Below are 23,258 nucleotides of genomic sequence, written 5' to 3' on the forward strand. Positions count from 1 at the left end.
CTCCATCTCTTTGTCCTCTTCCCCCTTTCGCTCATTGTCTGGAGCCTGACAGGAAGCCAGGGAGGCCGGGGTCGGAGAGGAGGAGGAGGCGGCTCTTCCTGTTGCTCTGCGACTGCTTCCTGTTCAGACCGGCGGCCATCTTGCACGCCCCGGGAGGGCCCGTCTTAATTAGAGTCCCGGCTCGCTCGAGGGCCGTCCCAGAAGGCTGTGCGGCGTCCGTAGAGTTCCCAGAGTAAGAAGAAGGGGCGGGGAGGGGAGAGGGGGGGTTGGGAGGTGTGTGTTGGGGGTCGCAGGTGTGTGTGTGTGTGTGTGTGTGTGTGTGTGAGGAGGGGAGGGAGGGCGGGTCCAATCCGGAGGTGAAGTGAGGATTGATTTGAAGGAAAAAAAAATCCCAAAAAAATATTAAAAGATCAGGTGCAGGGGACAAAATAAGAGGGCGGGATAAAAAAAATAAAAATAAAAAAAAAAGAGGAAAAAGAAAAATCACACACTCATCGTCATGTTGGGTGAATACTGAAAAGAGAGAGAGGGAGGGGAGGGGAGGGGGCACAGATGAGTGGATGTGTCACTGACAACGTGTGACCACCAGGGGGCGCTCAGGCCTGCAGAGCAGCACAGAGCCAACAAGCAGCTGGAAGGACTCAGTGCTGATGACTTTAAGGTTTGAATATCTTATAATCAGAAACAGTGAGACGAGTTTACTTGTTCTTAAACTAAACGATGTAGCGAAGCCAAACTCAGACATTTACACACAGAATTGCGCCTCAAAGTGAGAAATTAGGGGGAAAAGATCACCCGGGTGGTCATGAACACATGGACGAGGCTCTGAATGCTCTGCAGGCCGAGGTCACGACCTCACACAACTTCACTTCTTTAAAAAGCTGAAAACATTTAAATGTTTACCGTCGGCCGATCGCCGACACACGCGATGCATTTCTTAAAAGTGATTTAGTGGACGGCGACAATGCAAGCAGAACATCGGTGGACACAGTGGAGTTTTGTGCATTTTAAATTTAAACGGTGCCGCGTCCCATCAGGTACGGAGGTCAGACTGCAGCTTCAGGTTAGTTAGCTTCAGGTTAGTTAGCTTCAGGTTAGTTAGCGGTCTCATTCGCGGGTCAGTTGCAGAGGATCAGGCTCCTCCCCACACTGCTCCGGTACCGTTACACCTCTGATGAGCATCTCTTTAAAATGCAAAGCAGCGCCTCTTTAGAGGAACGCCGTAAACGTCTGGTTACACGCCGCTGCTAGCTTCAGGGGGCGTCCCCGCTAGCGTAGAGCTAGCTTGCTACAGCGGGGACACCCACTGAAGCTAGTAGCGGCGTGTAACCCGACTCCCACGCTGCGTCATATGAAGTGTTGGACTGACTCAGTGGTTCTCAAGCTTGTTCTTGTTCAAGCTTGTTTTGTGACTCCTCCGTCCATGTTTTTTTTTTTTTAAATAATAGATGTACAATAAAGTCATATCTGTGTAAATATTATTAAAAATAAATATTTAAAATGTTTAAAAAAAAGAAATTGAAGAAAATAGAAATTTAAATATATATAAGAAAATATTAAAATATAAAAAAAGTGAAAAAATATTTATAAAATATTATTTAAATTTAAAAAAAATGTATTTAACAAGTATTTAAAAAAAAGAAATAAAATAAACTAAAAACTCCCCCCGCTCCATCTGTAATACCTCCACGCTCCACCGTTTGAGAACCACTGCACTAACCAATACCACAACAACACATTCAATAAATACAAATAAAAGAGCACGAGACACTAAACAGATCCGTATAAAAAGGGCGGCGACCCCTCTGCTTGCATTCTGGCGCCGGTGGGCATGAGGTCAGGGGAAACCGTTAAGGGGCGTGAGATGCCGTCGGGCTCTACTCACACTTTCGCTTTGGAATGGGTTCAAGAAGTTTCCGCCCATCTCGCCGTCGTCTCTCGGCGTGCCGGGAGGGTTGTTCATGCCGCCCATGTTGTTAGGGGAGCTCTGAGGGGAGAGGGAGCACAGTGAGGTCAGACGTCAAGGTCACACACTCTGACCCATGGAGGCACTTCAAACCACATTTACATGACTTTAAACCACACTTACATGACTTTAAACCACACTTACATGACTTTAAACCACACTTACATGACTTTAAACCACACTTACATGACTTTAAACCACACTTACATGACTTTAAACCAATATATATTGGAATACAACACATTTACATGACTTAAATCCAATTACTCATGATTTTAAACTAATATATATTGGAATATAACACATTTACATGACTTTTGAAAGCGAAACATTCCTGAACACTTCGCTCACCTTTGGCAACCCGTCCATGTCCCCGGACCCTGAGGGAGGCAAAGAAAAGCGGCTCAGTCGGATTTCAAGGTCAACTTTACCCAAAAAAAAAAAAAAAAAGTACTAGTTTTCGTTGTACTAGTGTCAGCTAATCGGCGGTTCGTTAAGCCCCGCCCTCGGCGTTTAAAACCCACCTAGTGATCCGTTCATGTGGTGCGGCTCCATGGCTCCCATAGCTCCCATTGGCCCGTCAGGCCCCGGTCCCATAGGGAACTGGTGACAAGAGGAGCGCATGAATGACGGCAATATCATTATTTTGCACGTTTGACCTCTTGTGGTCTTTCCAGTCGATTCATTGATCACGTTCCTCTAACTCTGCCCGGCGACGTCGCAAGAAAACACATTTTACGGTGTATTTGTGAAATTTTAAATCATTACGTCCGTCGTTCAATACTGTAAACACCGTAAAGGTCCTGCTACAAGCTGCTACTACCTTCGGTGGTGTCCACGCTAGCTCCTCGCTGTAGCCGGCTAGCGCTGCTGCTGCTAGTTCTTCGCTAGCTTCTCCGCTCACTATAAGCTAGCTTCTCCACTAGCTCCTCCGCTAGCTTCTCCACTAGCTACTCCACTCGCTCCTTGCTAGCTTCTCCACTAGCTTTTCCGCTCGCTCCTCACTAGCTTCTCCGCTCAGTATAAGCTAGCTTCTCCACTAGCTTCTCCGCTCGCTCCTCACTAGCTTCTCCACTCGCTAGCTTCTCAACTAGCTCCTCAACTCGCTCCTTGCTAGCTTCTCTGACAACCACCAAAGGTAACGGGACCAGACCCGGCTCAACGCTTGACTTGGGCAGCAGCGGGGAGCTAGCATGAGCGCTAGCTAGCTACAGCGGAGACACCCACGGAAGGAAGCAGCGGCCTGTAACCCGGCCTTTCCGGTACGTATACGTGTAACTTTGCTTCATCGCGTGTGAGACTCACGTTGGGTCTGTTGCCGCCCGGTCCGATAGGATTCATCATCGTGTAGATGTTTTCACTGGAGTTGGTAGAATCTGGAGGAAAACAATGTAATAAAAATGTCTTTAGTTACAGGTAGTAGAGCGATAACGTTGATCGCTAGCGAGTGCTGGGGACGTATTTGGGTGACGCACCACCTGGGCTCGGCATGATGGGGGTTCCAGGTGGACCTCCTCCGCCCGGAGGACCCTGAGAGGAAACAACAGGCGGTGGAGGTTAAAGTTACACTCATTGGAAACAATAACTAAATTATGAATGTACAGAAATGTGTGCAGGAGGACCGACGGACATGAACTCACCACGTAGTTCCCTGGAGATGAGGAGGAGTACGCTATCTGCAGGGGAGGAAGACACGGACCATCAGATCAGATATAAATATATGAATATATGTCGATTCCACCGACAAGATGGACGCTCGTCTCGATGTTTGTGGAAGAACACGACCGGCTGCAGAGCCTCATGAGCGTCACATGGACAACGTTCAGTATCTTTGCCGTGACGTTAACGGCCTTTCCCCCAACTCTCTCTCGGCAAAACATCTTCACATGGTCCAATATCTAAAAAAATATTCATACACACTCTGACCAATGGGTTTCATGACTCTAAACCAATTTTTCATAACTTCAAACCAAATGTATATGATTTTCAACCACATTTCATTGACTTTAAACCAATTTTTAATGAATTAAAACTAAATTTCAATGATTTTAAATCAAATTTCCATGACTTTTACCCAAATGCCCATGAGCAAACATTGTGTGAAATGTGTGTGTAAACAGTAAAACTGATAAAATGTAGTATTTAAACTAACAATGAGGATTCAAAGCATACAGTAAACCTTAAATGACTCAAATGAATGAGAGACAATAGTTTGATTAAAAGAATAAACATTTATATAGATGCCTGTATGGATGCTGCTGATATTTTGAGTCTCTTTCTTTTAAAAGCAGATTCATTATTTATAACTAAATGAACGTCATGAACACATGAATATAACACTTTTGCACAACTTTGGGGACTTTATTATTTTTCAAGGACTTTTCCAGGCCTGGAAATGGCCATTTAAAAACTCCAGCACTTCTCCAGGTCTGTCACCAGCGTATGAACCCTGATAAAAGGCGTTCCCACTCACAGAGTTAGCGTTGGGTCCAGGCCACGGCCCTCGACCTCCAGGGCCCCTGAAGCGAGACAAGGAAGAGAAGAACAAAGAGGAAGAGAGAAAGTTAAAAACATAGAAAAAACCTCAAAGCAACGAGTGGTTCTGTTTGGCGTGTGCGAGGCGTGTTCGCTCACATGTTCATGCCGGGCATCGGGCCGCCCATGGAGTTGGGAGGAGGCCTCATGCCGCCGTAGTTCTGAGAGACAAAGCGTTAAACAAGGAGACAGATTCCAGTTATTGTTCATCTACAGGAGGATTTAATTATATCATCCTGTTGGATTTGGCCTTTGGGACACATTTTATATCATCACATTATCCAGATATGAGACGAGGAAAGAGGACGAATATAGAAAAGATACAATATCACCACGAAAGAGCTAATAAATAAATATATTTAAAAATTAAAAATATATATATATACAAATAAATAAACTAAAAATAAATAAAATATATATTTAAATATTTAATAAATATGAATAAATAAATATTTAAAATATATAAATATATATTTAATAAATAAAAAAAAGAAATACATATATATAAATAATTTAATATAAATTATATATGTATATACACCAAGTAATTTAAAATATATATCAGGCTCCTACCTGTGGGCCCATGGCCATTCCTCGAGGCGGGTTCATCCTCATCGGTCCGCCCATGTTAGGATGTCCTACGAGAGCAGACCCACAAAGTCACACACCACGTAACACACAAAGTCACATACACACTACATAACACACACACACACACACACACTCCTCTGTTACAGTCAGGAATTAAGGCTTCATCCTAATCCCATTAGTTGCAGCCTGCTGGCCCCTGAAGATGTAATCTGCAGCCGAAAACCACGACGGCCCTCACTGAGGCAGACACACAACCCTCACGGAGGCAGACACACAATATATATATATATATATATATATATATATATATATATATATATATATATATATATATATATATATATATATATAGACACACACACATAATATAGGCGCGTACCTTGCGGTCTTGTCGGGTCCAAACTGTTTGGCAGGAGCGGCTGAGATCCAGGGATCCCCCCCGGAGGCTGAGGAGAGACCACACACACATTGTAACACAGACACACACACACACACACACACACACACACGCTCGACAAAATAACAACAACAACAGTGTCGAAGAAATGACGAAAAAAAAAACTTCTCTTGTACCTGATTTGGCATTCGGAGTGCAGCGCGCGGACCACCTGGATACCGTGGTGACATGAAGGGCTGCAGAGGGGGATGGAGGGGACACACACACACACACACACACACACACACACACACGCACACAAATCAAAAAGTTCATTATTGATAATCCAGCTCTCGAAGCGGAGCCGCACTGAGGACACACAGATGGACACGGTGCTGTTGGAGGATGAAGATGACCCTCAGAGACGCGGAGAGACGCCCAGGAAAGATACCTGCTTCTACACACACACTCACACAAATCATAAGTGTGTGTGTGTGTGAGTGTGTGTGTGTGTGTGTGTGTGTGTAAAGCCAGCGCTCACACAGCTCCCTGCTCCGGCTGTGTAAGCTGACTCTCGGCCTGCAGTCGGCCGGCGTAGTTACAGACACCTCGAGCCGCCGTCCAGAAGCCTCCGAGCAAAGCATGTCCACACTACACACACTCTCTCTCTCTCTTCCTATCTTCCTCTCTCTATCCCTCTCTCTCTCTCCCTCTCACCAGACAGAAACCAGGAGAGCACCAGCAGGAAGAAGAGCCGGCTGCAGCGGTTAACGGGCAAAAGACGGACAAAAGTCTGCAGCTTCACTGCTGCTGATGGAGGCATTACTTTCTTATCTAGCTGGAAGTTTGAGCCACTCGAACCTCTCTCTCTCTCTTTGTGTGTGTGTGTGTGTGTGTGTGTGTGTGTGTGTGTGTGTGTGTGTGTGTGTGTGTGTGTGTGTGTGTGTGTGTGTAAAGTGTCACATAGTGCCTGAACCCTTGTTTTATTTATAGGATGCAAGAACAAGTAAGCAGAACAGAGGGGAATATTCTTTGCATGTGTGCATGTGTACGTGTGCATGTATATATGTGTGTGTGTGTGTGTGTGTGTGTGTGTGAGTGGAGGAGCAGATAAGTGTGCAACCCCCCACAAGCTGCTGTGTGGGCGGGGCGAGCGGTGAATTATTCATCCCACAGAGGAGTCTCCCTCCTGGGCCTCAGAGAGGAGCCTCGCTGCCTCCGGACGCTCGGCTCCATTTAAACATTAAAAATAAAAAATAAAAAGCTGGGAGGAACCGACATCCACGAGGAGTTCGGCCGGACAGGACTAGAGCTAGCGGGGGTCTGAGAGGACGAGGAGAGTGTGTGTGTGTGTGTGTGAGTGTGTGTGAGGGAGGGTTTAGTGGGAATGGATGAAAGAGAGCCGGTGCTTGAGAGAAAGAGTCTTACCTGGCCGTGGGGTCCCATCATGGAGTTGCTGGGGTTGTGTGGGGGGGGCTGTGCGTGGGGGGACTGCTGAGAGCCGGGTGGTCCCTTTAAGAAAGAAGAGCCATGTCAGAGAGGGGGGGGAGGGGGAGGAGGCCCAAAAAGTGGGCTTTTACACCCCATCAAAACCATTAAAAAAAAGCAGAGGAGGGGGGGGGGAAACGTGTCGCGCTCGAGGAGCAACTTACATCATCAACTCCTCAACAAAACACACAAAAAGAGCCAAAGCCCGACAGAAATGTTCCTTTCTGATGGATTTTGGTGAAAGGAGATGAATCCTCGGGGGTCAAAAGGGACCGTGTGTGTCTGTTTGTGTGTGTGTGTGGTTTTCCTCTCGACCACATGGGGGCAGTGTTGAACCAGAAGGCCGCCGCCGCCGCCGGCAGGACAGGAAGCGGCAGGACGGGCTTTAGCGGCAACTTCAGGCCGCGGGGACGCGACCGGACAAACGGAAACAAGCGGCGCGGTCGGGGTGACGTCGTGCCGACGTCAGCGCTGAAGAGCTGCTCGGGCGCCGACCTTTCACCCCCCGAGGCCAGAGGTCAACGACCCCTAATAAATATCTTCTCTTCCGCTCAGCAACCTTCTTCTCTTCCGCTTTTATTTGAGTTGTGTCTGTTTTTTGGGGCCGGAGGAGATGTGAGATTTACCCCGAAAATATTGTAAATATTGTAAATATTGTAAATAAAATAAGGGCGACTGCGATGAACAAACATTGTGGCCTCTGTTGTTGAAATGAAAAGAACACAACGACATGTTAATGTGTCATGATATTGTTACATTGTTGCAGATTATTAACCAGCAACCAATAGGATCGATATCGGCAGCGAACAACCAGAGCGCTGTGTTACGATGAGGTTCCTTCAACACAACATGCACGCACACACACACACACGCACACACACACACACTCGTCCAATCTCACTCCCCCACCGATGTTATAAATAGCTCGTCCATGTGTCTCTCACCATCTCCCCCAACCCTCCCCGTGCTTATGCAGCCGTACTCTCACTAATCCTCATCATCATCATCCTCCTCACCATCCTCATCCTCACCACCACCATCATCCTCATCATCTTCATCCCTACCAACACCCTCATCACCAAAACCATCATCCTCACCATCATCATCTTCACCACCACCACCATCATCCTCACCATCATCATCTTCACCACCACCACCATCATCATCATCACATCGCCTCTCAACAGGCGAACAAAGGATTGTTCGTAGCCACAGAAACAAAACCCCGGTGGCAGCGATCTTTCACATCTCCCTTTCTTTTCCTCCCCCTTTCTTCATCTCCCTCTTTTCCTCCCCCTCTCTTCATCTCCCTCTCTTCATCATTCCTTCCTTCCTTCTCTCAATTACGTCACTCGCCTCTTCTCTCTCTCTCTCTCAGACTCTTCTCCAACCACCTTATTGTGCCTCCTGCCAAATGCCAGCGCTGTCCATCACACCGCTGTGTGTGTGTGTGTGTGTGTGTGTGTGTGTGTGTGTGTGTGTGTGTGTGTGTGTGTGTGTGTGTGTGTGTGTGTCTGTGTGTGAGAGTGTGTGTCATTCTGTTCTCTCTTTAGACAGCCGTCTCCCACACTAAAACCTTTCCCTTCAGACGGAGACGAGAGGTGATGGATGCTTGAGTCACGGCGGCGAGAGAAAGAGAGAGAGAGAAAAAGAGAGAAAGAGAGAGAGAGAAAAAGAGAGAGAGAGAGAGAGATGAAGGAGGTGTATGTCAACATAATTAATAATAATAATGATAATAATAATAGTCATCGATCAAACGTGATTATTGTTTTCAGAACGAAGGACTTTTCTAACGAGACCTTCGAGCGATTCCAGGATTTTTTTAAAGCCGATATCAATAATCTGTTCATGCAGCTGATCTTTTTGTTTTATACATAAATATGTTTACAGCTGATGTTTCTTACATATTTGTAACGTTCTCACTCCATTTCAACAAACCCAGAGAACTGGCTGAAAAAAAGATGATCAAAGTTTCACAAAGTTGTTTTACGGCTGAACTTTCTGCCCAAACACAATCTGTGTGCATCTCTTTGGGCATATAAAGAACTTTGTGGCAGTTTGGGGCAGAAAATACCCAGAAATTGGCCAGTTTGGGGCAGAAATTTAATTTTATATATAGATATATATATATTTCACAACTTGTTGATATCAGGTCAGCTCCTTTAATTAGTCTGAAAAGTTCTACCTGTTTGTGTTGAGAAAAATAACTACATTCTTTGATATTTCTGTGTTCAATGTGTCAGTAGGTGGTGTGGATGGAGGCGGGCGGAGGTGCGTGGAGTCGGCAGGTGATGGAGGTGAAGCAGGGAGGCGACGGCGTGCGGGACGTCCTACCTGGAAGAAGCCCGGGGGCATGGGACCGCCTGGCATGGCGTCGTTCGGGGGCATGTTGCCCATCACGGGGCTGGGCGCCGCCGCCGCGCTCTGAAACACACAAGAGCTGGGATTAACATGTGCTGCATGTGTGTGTGTATGTGTGTGTGTGTGTATGTGTCTCTGTGTGTGTGTGTGTCCATCTGCTCCACAGTGACGTGCATGTGCATCATGCACTGGTCAGATTATTACTACAGGGGGCAGTGTCTGCACCTGCAATGGCAGCAAACTCCCCTCTAAAAAAAGTTGATGGTTGATTCAAAAAAAAAAAGTTCTATTAAAACCGGTTTTAAGTCTTTAAATCTGAGGCAGAGAAAAAGGAAAACAAGCAAAACATTCATGAAGTTTCAGGGATGCAAAGCTGGAAAAAAAGAGCAGATTTACTACAAGCTGGGAGAGGATCATGATTATATTTAGTATCCGTACACAAACACTAACACAACTCTACGGTGTGTTTGTTATTTGAGTCCAAAGGGAAACTAAAGAACCATCATTTAGAAATATAACTGGATAAAGTTATTGTTTCTTCACTGAGCCAGATGTGTACTTTCATACTGCGTCTGTCTGTCGGTGGTGATACTTTGTGTCACAACATAAGTGTCTTCATGAGTTGTGTCTCAATACATTGTATCAAAACAACACAAAGTGTCTCTGTGTTGTGTCTCCATAAGTTGTATCAAAACACAAGTGTGTCTGTGTTTTGTGTCTCATTTTATACGACACATTCATATTTTATATATTAGGAATACGTTTCCTGTGGTCCATCTTTTGCTCTCTTTTATTTCACTTTGAGTTATGCATTTGTTTATTTACCTAAACTTTTTTATTGTTTGCTTTTGAAGGCATGTTGTCATCGTAGTTTGGATATTAAATATCAAAAATGAATATTGAACACTACAATGTAATATGTAAGCATTGCACGTCTCATTTACTGATTAGAAATCTTCTCATAAAGTATGTGTGTGTATATATATGCATATACATATACACACACTATGAGAAGTATGAGATGTATGTTTTATAATATAAATAATAATATAGAATTTTAAACATTTATTTCATATCTAAAATAATAATTTAAATCCTGCATATGATTAATCATCATCAGCAAATATTTTTTAGCTATTAGAGCTTTATAATAAATAATACTGTTATTAGCTCATACTTCATAATACACAGTACTGTTATGAGATCATACTTCATAATATATAATACATATATTGTCTACAACAACGTGGAATATTGACTCTGAGCCGAGCACGTTGTCAGAGATCTGTTAAAATAAAAGTGTTTCTCTAGTTTCCTGCAAATCCATCCGAGTGAGACCTCCTCTTCCTCTCAAGTTCAGGAGAAGCAACTTTACAGTTTTAAATACTTCTAATTGTCATTTTTATGTGTAGGATTCAACATGTAAGTGAATATAAGTATCAGATCTGACTCAGTATCCAACTGTTTAACTGTCTCTGATCATTTTAAACACATATAAACAATAATAATAACAATAATATGTGTTTAAAAACCACCGTCACGTCATTTACACGATATGGAACAAATGGAACGAGGAGAGGGAGTTAAATATGATATAACTGTCATCACACATGGACCAAGACGCGTGTTCAGAGTGCTTACATAAGCACGCCGGAACAAACACACACACACGCAAAGCACATGAACGCGCAAAAACAGAGAGACACACAAAGACTCACACACACACACAAAGAGTTGCATCACAGGCTCATAAAGTGCAGCCCTTCAGCACAGAGAGGCAGACCACAGGCTACAGGACCGAACAGGGAGGGGGTTTAGGACCCAGGGGAGGGGCCTGCTCGCTAGCTAGTCCCCCAATACACACACACACACACACACACACACACCGTTCCACCAGCACGCACACTGAACGAACACACAACATCCATGTGACATACACTGTATGCTTGGACAACAACGCATATTACCAATTACACGCATTATACAGACACACACACACACACACACACACTCGCTGCCCTTCTGACTATCTGGAACCAACACACACAGACGCACACACACAGAGACAGAGAGAGACACACAAACACCCACACGCTCACACACAGATTTAGACACACACACACACACACACACACACACACACACACACACACACACACACACACACACACACACACACACACACACACACACACACACACACACACACACACACACACACACACACACAGCCCCTCCCCCCTGTATGTTAATGTGTGGTGAACATGAGCCACTGAGTCTCGGGGGAAGAAGTCGGGTCGGCTGCTTCTTCCTCTTCTTCTTCTTCTTCTGCACTTTTCTCTCCATCTTTTCTCCTCTCTGTGACCCCCCCTCACTTATTTTCCCAGCACACACACACACACACACACACACACACACACACACACACACACACACACACACACACCTTCCTGCCCCCCCCCCCCCCCCCCCTGTAGGGTGTCAGCAGCTTGCAGAAGCTGTTGCTATGGAGACAGGTCCTATCTGCACTCTGTCCCCCTGGCATCCCCCGCTCCAGGAGAGAGAGAGAGAGAGAGAGAGAGAGAGAGAGAGAAAGAGAAAGAGAAAGAGAGAGAGAGAGAGAATAAGAAGATAGGGCAGAGAGAGAGAGAGGGAGAGAGAGAGAGAGAGAGAGAGAGAGAGAGAGAGAGAGAGAGAGAATAAGAAGATACGGCAGAGAGAGAGAGAGAGAGAGAGAGCGAGAGAGAGGGCGAGGAAGAGAGAGAGAGAGGGAGAGGAAGAGAGAGAGAGAGAGATAATAAGATGCAGGAGAGAGAGACGGAGAGAGAGAGAGAATGAGAGAGAGAGAAGATGCAGGGAGAGAGAGAGAGAGAGAGAGAGAATGAGAGAGAGAGAAGATGCAGGGAGAGAGAGAGAGAGAGCTAATAAGATGCAGGGGAGAGAGACGGAGAGAGAGAATAAGAAGATACGGGGGAGAGAGAGAGAGACAGAAGGAAAGAAAGGAGAGATATTTCTGTCCCTCACTCGGTCACATTATCATCGACCGACTGCTGAACGCTGTGAAAGCAAAGTGAACGCGTGCAGACGGAGGAGGAATATCTACCTTTACCTCTACATCTACCTTTACCTTTACCTCTACCTCTACATTAACCTCTACATCTACCTTTACCTTTACCTCTACCTCTACATCTACCTTTACATCTACCTTTACCTCTACCTCTACATCTACCTTTACATCTACCTTTACCTTTACCTCTACCTCTACATCTACCTTTACATCTACCTTTACCTTTACCTCTACCTCTACATCTACCTTTACCTTTACATCTACCTCTACCTCTACCTTTACCTCTACCTCTATCTTTACCTCTATCTTTACCTCTACCTTTACCTCTACCTTTACCTCTACATCTACCTTTACCTCTACATCTACCTCAACCTTTACCTCTACATTAACCTCTACCTTTACCTCTACATCTACCTTTACCTCTACATCTACCTCTACATCTACCTCTACATCTACCTTTACCCCCACATCTACCTCTACATCAACCTCTACCTCTACATCAACCTCTACCTTTACATTAACCTCTACCTTTACCTCTACACTTACCTAAACCTCTACATCTACCTTTACCTGTACCTCTACATCTACCTTTACCAAGTCTCAACGCTCGCTTGGTGGCAGACTGTCTTAGAAATAAATAACACTTCCTCCTTGAATCCAGATCAATACACAGGAGCTTGTCTCATTGACGTTGTTGCAGGTAAACAAGTATTTGTGATTCACATGTACACTTATACACCTATTTATCAGGTATATGCACACCTTTATTTAAGGTATGAGCACACCTTTGAGGTATATGCACACCTTTATACAAGAGGAACATGCTCCAGAAGCAGCAGCAGACTAATCAGTTGATATAATGAACATGGATTTCTGTAGCCGAGCTGAATTATTCTCTCTCAGGTTGGATGTATTGAGAGGATTCTGTAAAGGAAGAGTTGAGCAAAAGAAGGGTTGAGCAAAGGAAGGGTTGAGCAAAGGAAGGGTTGAGCAAAGGAAGGGTTGAGCAAAGGAAGGGTTGAGCAAAGGAAGGGTTGAGCAAAGGAAGGGTTGAGCAAAGGAAGGGTTGAGCAAAGGAAGGGTTGAGCAAAGGAAGGGTTGAGTAAAGGAAGGGTTGAGCAAAGGAAGGGTTGAGTAAAGGAAGGGTTGAGCAAAGGAAGGGTTGAGCAAAGGAAGAGTTGAGCAAAAGAAGAGTTGAGCAAAGGAAGAGTTGAGCAAAGGAAGAGTTGAGCAAAGGAAGGGTTGAGCAAAGGAAGAGTTGAGCAAAGGAAGAGTTGAGTAAAGGAAGAGTTGAGCAAAGGAAGAGTTGAGCAAAGGAAGAGTTGAGTAAAGGAAGGGTTGAGCAAAGGAAGGGTTGAGTAAAGGAAGGGTTGAGCAAAGGAAGAGTTGAGCAAAAGAAGAGTTGAGCAAAGGAAGGGTTGAGCAAAGGAAGAGTTGAGCAAAGGAAGAGTTGAGCAAAGGAAGGGTTGAGCAAAGGAAGAGTTGAGCAAAGGAAGGGTTGAGCAAAGGAAGGATGAGCAAAGGAAGGGTTGAGTAAAGGAAGGCTTGAGCAAAGGAAGAGTTGAGCAAAGGAAGAGTTGAGTAAAGGAAGAGTTGAGCAAAGGAAGGGTTGAGCAAAGGAAGGATTGAGCAAAGGAAGGGTTGAGTAAAGGAAGAGTTGAGCAAAGGAAGAGTTAAGTGAAGGAAGAGTTGAGCAAAGGAAGAGTTAAGTGAAGGAAGAGTTGAGCAAAGGCAGGGTTGAGCAAAGGAAGGGTTAAGTGAAGGAAGAGTTGAGAAAAATAACTGTTTTCTGACCGTTATAGACTTAACTATTAGTTGAGGAAAAATACTAATACTACGTTTATTGTGTCTCTCTCTCACACACACACACACACACACACACACACACACACACACACACACACACACACACACACACACGCACACACACACACACACACACACACACACACACACACACACACACACACACACACACACGACCAGCGTTAACTGGTTCGGTCTGGAGGAAGCAGGTAAAGTCAGAGCTCCTTCAGCCATAAAAAGCCGCACAACCTTCGGTTCTTTCTGTAAACATTCTCGGCGCTTCAGTCGAGCGCGGTGACGTTAATCCTCCTCGAGTCTCTGCGCCGGCGTCTTTGTGACAAAATAAAAACCCCGACAGACTTCCACTGTGACGCGCTAATCCACAGTTGTGGCTCCCCGCGAGGACACCGTGTTGTGTTTGCCTCTCCTGCTCCACACAAAACCCACAATGTTGACGCACAATCTAATCAGGGAACAAAAGACTAATGATCTGATTGGCTGCTGCCGGTACAGTATGGAGATGTGCGGAAGAGCATTGATCCCTCCCTCTCCATTTCCCTGCGCCGCCCCTTCACCCCGCCGGACAGATCAATAGTGCTCAACACATTATTGACCTCCGCCTGATACCTTTCACCGGGATAAAGACAGAGACATAAACACTGGTGGAGAGAGGGAGACAGCGCATGCATCTGTGTGTGTGTGTCTGTGTGTGTGTGTTTATGTGTATCCCTGCCTGGAGAGGGTACTAATCTACATTCTGGTTCACACTGATATGTACCTCATCACTGTCTCCTTGACCTGCTGTCCTTAGCGCGCAGAGAGAGGGAAAGAAATGTGTGTGTGTGTGTGTGTCTGTGTGTGTTTTGAAGGAGTGAGGATAGAGCAGAGTGAGGGTGTGGAGACGGGAGGAAAAACAGCTGACTGTGGCGATCTGGCTAATTTATCGGCCCAGTCAAAACAGTGTGTTTCGCTCTGGAGCAACAGGATACGGCTGCTGCTCTCACCGCCACGTCTGACAAACAAATGCACACACACACACACACACACACACACACACACAATCTCTAAAAGCCCAGCTGGTCCTCAAAACTGGCACAACACACACACACACACACACACACACACACACACACACACACACACACACGTTTCCCCAAAAGCTGCTGCCAAAGCATCAGTACTGAACCAGACAGGCCGCCTCGTACACAGACACACACACACACACACACAGACACACACACAGACACGGGATGACAGCACTAATACATGCTGCAGACACACTATCCACTTAGCCAACACACTCCAGAGGGCGAAAGACAAGAATATGACAAGAACAAAAAAATAAATAAATAATTCAGCACAGATGCTGAAGTTTCATGTTTTCTGAACAACAACTCAATGGCACACACACACACACCTTTGTGTGCATGTTTTCACACAAAGAGACACACACTGCTGCGTTCACCTGCGTAACCTCACTGTGTAACACTTCTTTCTTACGTTGTCTCACAGCTGATTATCAGCTTCAAAACAAACTCTTTTCACTTCATGAAGCGGAGAAGAAGCTGAACGAGAGCTGAAGCTTTGCAGGCGAGCACGTTTTGGGAAAATAATGAAATTTAGATCATTTTAAGCTTAAATTAGGGAAAAAACTCTCATACTTAACGAGTAAATCAAGACATTACAGGTGGTTTAAATGCAGATTAATGTGCGCTTGATTTTTTAAAGAAACATTTAAAAAGACCTGCAGCCAGTAACATATTTACATATTTAACATTTAAGGCAATAAGAAAAAATAAAATTACACCTGTGTCGTTATTTAAAGCTGTTTAAAAGTTACTGACTCGTCTTAAAAAATCATGTTTCTACTTTTTGAATACAAGTGAGAGGAAATGCAAAGTTTAACTCAATGTACTGAAATCCTAAATAATACATTTTCTTATTTTCCTAAAGGAGTTTATTCCACAAACCTTCTCTCTCTCTCCATTTTTAAATACCTCCACTGTCTCCCCTTCACGTCGTCTACGCTGCCCTCGCCTCTACGACACAAAGCATTGTGGGTAAACGGCTAGATTAGGCAATCAATCGTCTCCCGGTAACAGAGGTAGTAATGGTGGTGAGGGAGGGAGGGGCAGAGATACGAGAGGAGGAAGAGGAGGAGGAGGAGGAGGAGGAGGAGGGAGTGAGCGATAAGGGGAGTGAGACGAGAGGAGGCGGAGTGGTGGAGGGAGAGAGTGAGGAATATAGGAAAGCGAGTGGGAGGAAAGAGGAAACCACGAGCGGAGAGGAAACATGACGCTGGAGTTGCACAAAGAGTGAAGAAGAGTGAGAGAGCAGCGAGAAGAGAAGTGACAAACGTGGGCAGACGAGTAAAGCGAGCGCGAGGAGCGACAGAGCAGGTGAGAGACGGAGGGAGAGTCAGGAAGAACGAGGGATGATTCAACGCACACATGCTTTCTGCTACGCATCTTATGCTCAACAGATTCCAGCACATGCAGCTTTAACGGCACCCAAAGCCTTCAGAGGCCTGAACCCCACAAAGAAATCCCTTTCATAGCATATTTTATATCATGAGCGCTCACAGTTTGGTTCAGGGCCTTAAGAGCAGCCCACATCCTGTCAACACACCTTTATGGAAAGATTAGGAGCTAAAGAATCTGAATCTACAACAATAAGCAAAGCATTGAGGTGTTATGAAGGAGTTTCAGTCCAAAAAAAATGTCTTTCGGCTAAAAAATGTAAAAGTTATAACCATTATGGTTGGACTGGTGCATGCTGGGTATTTATATTTGCATAAACCACGGACCACGGAAGCCGGCACAGTCCAAAACACGTCGAAGTGATTCTTCAGGTACTAATACACACAAGTATTCTGAATACTTCATGAGACTCCTACCAGCTGGTAGCTGACAGAGAGGAGTCTTTTATTGAGAGCTGACTTTGTAAAGAGTATTTATTAATAATTATTATGATTTATTAACCACGAGGCTACGAGGTTTGTGTAATGACATGAACTTAACGGGATTTACTTTGTTCTGTTTGGATAGAACTCTTCCCACAATGCTTTGCTGTATTTCAGCCATTTAAATGAAGCTGATCATCGTGGTGGTTCAGGAGATCCTTCAGCTAACGTCTCTTGACTCATTCGTCTCTTTCCTTGTCCGGTAATGGCCGCCGGCGGCTAAAGAGGTCAAAAGAAAAGCATCCAGTGACGTCATCGAGCCCCAACGTTCATGTCAAGTCTTCAAGAGAACAACTGAGACGCCACAGAGAAAAACACAAAGAGGAAACTTGTTGTTTCTCGCAAAACATGTCTGGATCTGCTGCTCAACAACCGGTCCACCCATTCCAGTGTCTCTGTGCCTGCATGTGAACACACTGGGGACAACAGGTTCACTCCTTCAAAGTAAAAGTCTTCACCGTGAACCAGCAGACAGGATGTGACACCAGCGACTGACACGCAACCCTCGAAACCAAGAAACTCTCTTCTCTCACCGGATCATTCTTTTGAAACCAGTAGAGACCAGTAGAGAGGGACCAGTAGAGAGGGACCAGGAGAGAGGGACCAGGAGAGAGGGACCAGGAGAGAGGGACCAGGAGAGAGGGACCAGGAGAGATCGGTAGAGAGGAACCAGTAGAGATCGGTAGAGAGGAACCAGTAGAGATCGGTAGAGAGGGACCAGTAGAGATCGGTAGAGAGGGACCAGTAGAGATCGGTAGAGAGGGACCAGTAGAGAGGGACCAGTAGAGATCGGTAGAGAGGGACCAGTAGAGAGGGACCAGTAGAGATCGGTAGAGAGGGACCAGTAGAGATCGGTAGAGAGGGACCAGTAGAGATCGGTAGAGAGGGACCAGTAGAGAGGGACCAGTAGAGATCGGTAGAGAGGGACCAGTAGAGATCGGTAGAGAGGAACCAGTAGAGATCGGTAGAGAGGGACCAGTAGAGATCGGTAGAGAGGGACCAGTAGAGAGGAACCAGGAGAGGAAGACCAGTATAGAAGGACCAGTACAGAGAGATCAGTAGAGAGGGACCAGTAGAGAGGGACCAGTAGAAAAGGACCAGTGCTCAGAGACGAGTCTCAGGAGCCAAAATTAAACCGTCCCATCGTTTCCTTTCACTTTATCACCGTTAGGAGCAGAGAGAGCAACAATGTAGCACACACACACACACACACACATCTGCATATATATAGACACACACACACACACACGCACACACACACACACACACACACACACACACACAGGGTGTGAGCCCCTCGAACCTCCATCTATTGGCTGGTTGCCAAAGATGCCCCCCCCCTCCCCATCACACACACACACACACACACAAATCCCTGGCTTAGCCTCGGCCCAGTGCTGGGATTACCGGATTAGAACTCTATTCCATTATCTCCCCACACTATACTATACAACACACACACACACACACACACACACACACACACACACACACACACACACACACACACACACACACACACACACACACAGAGGACAGGCTGGAGACGGGTGCACAGTGTGAATCCCGACACATTGCATTTACACACCGTTTCCCTCTCAGGGGGGAAATACACAACCAATATGTTACCGACATGATTCCCAGTTAGCGTGGAGGAGCAGTGCATTGTGGGACTTCTTCTGCCGAACAGACCTGGACCCGTGACATGCATGCACCTGTGTGATTTGAGTTATACTTCCTGTCTAAAGGTCCTATAAAAAGGTGCGTCCTAACCTCCAGCTGCCACTCAAAGACTCCCCTGACGTGTACTGTACCTTTAAGACAGAGGAAACAATGAAGGGTCACTCACATAGTCATGGAAGGCCTTGGCCTCGCTGGAGTGCTCGCACGTCTCCCTTCGGTCTGGAGCCGCACAATACAAATCCCAGAATACACTGAAATAAAAAAAGGGGGGGGGGGGGTCAGAGGTTAGCAAACAGAGCAATACAAGCACATGTGTAGCAGCTATTCATAACCCATTCACACTCACTCTCTCACTATCTCCACGGCTCCTAAGCGGCCTCTTACCTCCTCGAGCATCACTTTTAAGAGGGACACGAGGCCACTCAAATCAACCACACACACACACACACACACTTATATACATGCCCTAAACTTGAACTGTTATACTAAAGGATACATGTACAGCTAAGCCCAATACACAATATATATATATATATATATATATATATATATATATATATATATATATATATATATATATATATATTATTTTTTTTAAATTATTTTTTATGTAGTATTTTATAAACTGATTCCAAAATTTAAAAAAAAAAATTAAAAAAAAAAATAAATTAAAAAAAAAAAAAAAAAAAAAAATATATATATATATATATATATATATATATATATATATATATATATATATATATATATATATAATGTATTTAAATATAAACTGGTTCCATGCCAGGTTTCAGTGTGAACACAGAGCGTCCTGCTCGTGCGTCTCAGAGCTCGTCATTGAGAATGAAGCTATCAAGCTACGCGGCTAACGCGAGGACCAATCAGGAGCGACTTCACGCCCCGGCAGTGAAGGGATGTTGCGTCCCAAACATCTGGACTTCTTCACACACCTCGCGCACTTCAGACAGACACTAGTCGTGTGTTTGGGAGCCTCACGGCGGCCATTACGAGTCATTAGAGCATATTATTTAAAAAGAAAAGGAATTTAAAATATTTTGATTTTGCATTGATTTGTATCCGCAAACCTCCTCGGAGGCAAAAGAAGGACAGTGCACGGTCGAGCTGCAGAGGATAAGGCCGGCAGTGCTTTGCTCAAGGGCACAAAGACAAAGAAATGATCTGCTTTTTAGACACAAGCCTAATCAAGAAGAAGAAGAAGAACAACAACAACAACAACAACAAGTAGAAGAACAACAAGTAGAGAAGAAGAAGTCGAAGAAGAACAAGTAAAAGAAAAACAAGTAGAACAAGAAGTAGAACAACAAGATAAAAGACAACCTAATTGTTCTTATATATTTTAATTAATATATACATATAGATTTAAAGTCCCGACTTGAACGAGAGTTACTCAGACTTTTATACTTTTAAATTCTTATTCTGTTCCTTAACATCCTTTTTTTAAATAAAAAGTCCTTGGTTTCATATTGCTGATGGGCTCTGAGAGTCTGACTCAGCAGAATAAACCCTCCCTCCCTCCTTCCATCCATCCTTCCATCCATCCTTCCACCCATCCTTCCATCCATCCATCCATCCATCCATCCCTCCCTCCCTCTCTCCCTCCATCCCTCCATCCATCCCTCCATCCCTCCGTAGGTGAGACGCAACCTGAGAACACTGTTCAAGAGCATATTTACAAGTCTGTAAATCTACGGGTCCTTAACTATTTGCCTGGTTGTAGTAATGTACAATCCTAACTGTACATTACTGCGCGTTCGTCCTCCTGGAGGCGGAGCAAGTGGAAACAGCTTCACCTTAAACAGGATCAATATACTACCACACAGTAAATAACTACCGCTGGTATTTCCACAAAGAAAGAAGAGTTGGCGAGAACCGAGCAATAAAACGTGATTCATTCCTGCCGGGTGTTTTTTTAAAGAGCGCGTTGGAAGCAAATGAACGGCGGTTTATCCCTTTAGTTTATGTCTTTATTTGATGTGAAAGATCTCCTCTTAATGTCAACAAATCCCCCGAAACGCCCAGAATCCATCAGGTGATCCACGAGGTGACGTCGTGACGCAAAATGTTCCATTAAGAACCACTTTGCGAAGGATTGGGACGAGGTGGAACCATTACACCATAGAAGGGTTCTCCGTGGAACCTCCTGAGGTTCTTTATAGGACTTTGAAAATGTGGAAAGGTTCTAGGTAGAACCTCCAAAGAAGGGTTTTCTGTAGAACCTCCTGAGGTTCTTTATGGCACCCTGAAAATGTGGAAAGGTTCTGGGTAGAACCTCCAAAGAAGGGTTCACCGTAGAACCTCCTGAGTAAGTTCTTTATTGCACTCTGAGAAGGTGGAAAGGTTCTAGGTAGAACCTTCAGAGAGAGTTCTAGGCGAAACCATTACACCACAGAAGGGTTCTCTGTAGAACATCCTGAGGAAGTTCTTCATGGCACCCTAAGAAGTGGAAATGTTCTGGATAGAGAACCTTTCCAATCTTCTGAGTAAGTTCTTGATGGCATCCTGAGAAGGTGGAAAGGTTCTGGGATGAACCCGCAGAGAGCGTTCTATGCAGAACCATTACACCAAAGAAGGGTTCTCTGCAGAACCTCCCGAGTAGGTTCTTGATGGCACCGTGAGAAGTTGGAAAGGTTCTGGGTAGAGAACCTTCTCAACCTTCTGAGTAAGCGCTTGATTGCACCCTGAAAATGTGGAAAGGTCCCTGGTAGAACCGTCAAAAAGAGTTCTAGGCAAAACCATTCCACCAAAGAAGGGTTCTCCGTAGAACCTCCTGAGTAGGTTATTGATGGCACCCTGAGCAGGTGGAAAGGTTCTGGGGAGAACATGCAGAGTGAAGCCATTACAGCACACCAGGGTTCTCTGAAGAACCTCACAGGAGTTCTAGGTGGAACCTTTAACGGGTGGTTCTAGGTGGAACCCTTCATGTCGGGCTCTAAGAGGAACCCTGGCTTCGTCACTGAACTACAGGTGACGTCCAGAGACGAGTGAAACCGCTGATCGCTGATCGAGCCGATGACCCCTAAAGGTCAAATCCTGGCCCGGGGCAGAGATGACAGGGGGGAGGGGGGGAGAGAAGGAGGGAGAGAAGGAGGGAGGGAAGGAAGGAGGGAAGGAGGGAGGAGGCGACACAAAGGAAGATGGAATGCAACGGGTTAATCTGCTAAGAATCCCTCTCCGACGTGAACAAAGGAGAAAAGTGGGAGGTGGGGGCACACAAAGGGTGACGGGCGGGCGGGGGTGTAGGAGGAGGAGGAGGGAGGGGCAGGAGGGGGGGGGGCATTCCCAACCATCTGGAGCTATTGTTTCAGGGGGTGAAGGATGGAGAGATGGAGGAGTGGAGGAGGGGATCACGCCCTCGCCGAGTCTGGTCAACCCCAGGACGCCGAGACTCCTCCCACTTCACGGAAGTCAAGTCGTGACGCAAGAGCAGCGCGAGCAAGTGACACCAAAACGTGGCGATTTACAAACACCTGGTTGTATTAAATATGAATTTAATGTAACGCATGAGCTTCAGACCATTCAAATGAAGCCATATAACTCATGAATAATGTAGGAGCCCGGAGACCCTCCAGTGTGTGTGTGTGTGTGTGTGTGTGTGTGTGTGTGTGTGTGTGTGTGTGTGTGTGTGTGTTACACCGCTTACAGTTGATGACGCGAATAAAAACTTTCATTTCTCATATTTTCTCAAGCTGTCTATATTGTGACAGTTATTTTTGTGATAAATAATAATAAATCCTAATTTGTCCGCGAAGAAAATCAACCAATCAGAGTCGAGGATTCTCACAGCTGTCAATCAAAAGCAGCGCTGATCAGATATGAATCAATATGCTGTTACCGTATTGCCTCAAATGTTTCTAAAAACACATTTTAGGGTCAGGAGAAAGTGTGTGTGGCCTGGCCGCCATGTTGAAAACCACAAGCTCCGCCCACCGACCGAAGAAACCTTTTTTTTCTAATTTAACACCGTAAAGAAATACGTTTCTGAAACTGCTGCCTCAAGCAGTGATTGACAGCTGCGTCACGGGAATGCTCTTCTCCGATTGGTTGCTTTTCCTTTCAGGCACGAGTGAAACCTCGCAGTCAAGAGGTACCTGATCACGTCTCATGTGCTGCTGTCACAATACAGTGCCAAAAGTTATTTCATTAAAGTTCCCGACTGTGGCTTTAAAAACAGTTTGTACACCTGAGCAGGCGACACAAAAAAAGGCTTAGTACCGGACAAGGAAAACCAGGAAGAAGGAGAAATGTGAAAGCGTTGCTTACCACCACCACGAGTGGAGGAATCCGGGAGGTTCCCCTAATGTGATATTCTTCTCCCATCGAATCTGGAGGAGACAAGAGAAGAGGAGAGGAGAGGAGAGGAGAGAAGAGGAGAGTCACTCGCGGCCACTAGAGAGAGGATTAC

At 45.4% G+C, this 23,258-nt stretch overlaps 2 protein-coding genes across 3 annotated transcripts; one reads left to right on the forward strand and one right to left on the reverse strand.

The window, feature by feature from the left end:
- Positions 1-367: 367 nt before the first annotated feature.
- On the reverse strand, positions 368-23,162 carry LOC137802322 (single-stranded DNA-binding protein 3-like). Of its 2 annotated transcripts, XM_068600121.1 has the most exons (16): positions 23,117-23,162; positions 19,002-19,086; positions 9,291-9,380; positions 6,897-6,980; positions 5,666-5,725; positions 5,472-5,538; positions 5,075-5,139; positions 4,601-4,662; positions 4,440-4,485; positions 3,607-3,642; positions 3,442-3,496; positions 3,272-3,342; positions 2,491-2,569; positions 2,318-2,346; positions 1,886-1,987; positions 368-513 (listed from the first exon to the last, which is right to left on the reverse strand). In XM_068600121.1, exons 3-16 carry the CDS (start codon positions 9,351-9,353, stop codon positions 484-486), a joined length of 849 nt encoding a protein of 282 aa, XP_068456222.1. In that variant the 5' UTR covers positions 9,354-9,380; positions 19,002-19,086; positions 23,117-23,162; the 3' UTR covers positions 368-483. The 2 variants fall into 2 exon arrangements, with proteins under 2 accessions (XP_068456222.1, XP_068456223.1); XM_068600122.1 differs by lacking the exon at positions 6,897-6,980.
- Positions 10,174-21,841, forward strand: LOC137802383 (ATP synthase subunit a-like). The gene is made up of 3 exons (XM_068600187.1): positions 10,174-10,184; positions 12,402-12,981; positions 21,764-21,841. The coding sequence occupies exons 1-3, from the start codon at positions 10,174-10,176 to the stop codon at positions 21,839-21,841; spliced, it is 669 nt and encodes a 222-aa protein (XP_068456288.1).
- Positions 23,163-23,258: the final 96 nt, after the last annotated feature.

The sequence above is a fragment of the Clinocottus analis genome, unplaced genomic scaffold, assembly GCF_023055335.1.
Source record: "Clinocottus analis isolate CAN_PGR_092001 unplaced genomic scaffold, fCliAna1.0.p SCAF_5, whole genome shotgun sequence".
NCBI classification, from domain to species: domain Eukaryota; kingdom Metazoa; phylum Chordata; class Actinopteri; order Perciformes; family Cottidae; genus Clinocottus; species Clinocottus analis.

What these genes read in the sequence shown, in the direction of transcription:
- LOC137802322 (XM_068600121.1), bottom strand. Translation starts at nt 9,353, where the DNA reads ATGGGCAACATGCCCCCGAACGACGCCATGCCAGGCGGTCCCATGCCC. An exon ending in TGATGGGACCCCACGGCCAG is followed by an intron (nt 5,726 to 6,896) that starts GTAAGACTCTTT and finishes CCCCCTCTGCAG; the next exon opens with CCCTTCATGTCACCACGGTA. An exon ending in CCGATGCCCGGCATGAACAT is followed by an intron (nt 4,486 to 4,600) that starts GTGAGCGAACAC and finishes GTCTCGCTTCAG; the next exon opens with GGGCCCTGGAGGTCGAGGGC.
- LOC137802383 (XM_068600187.1), top strand. An exon ending in TCTACATCTACCTTTACCAA is followed by an intron (nt 12,982 to 21,763) that starts GTCTCAACGCTC and finishes GGGTGGTTCTAG; the next exon opens with GTGGAACCCTTCATGTCGGG.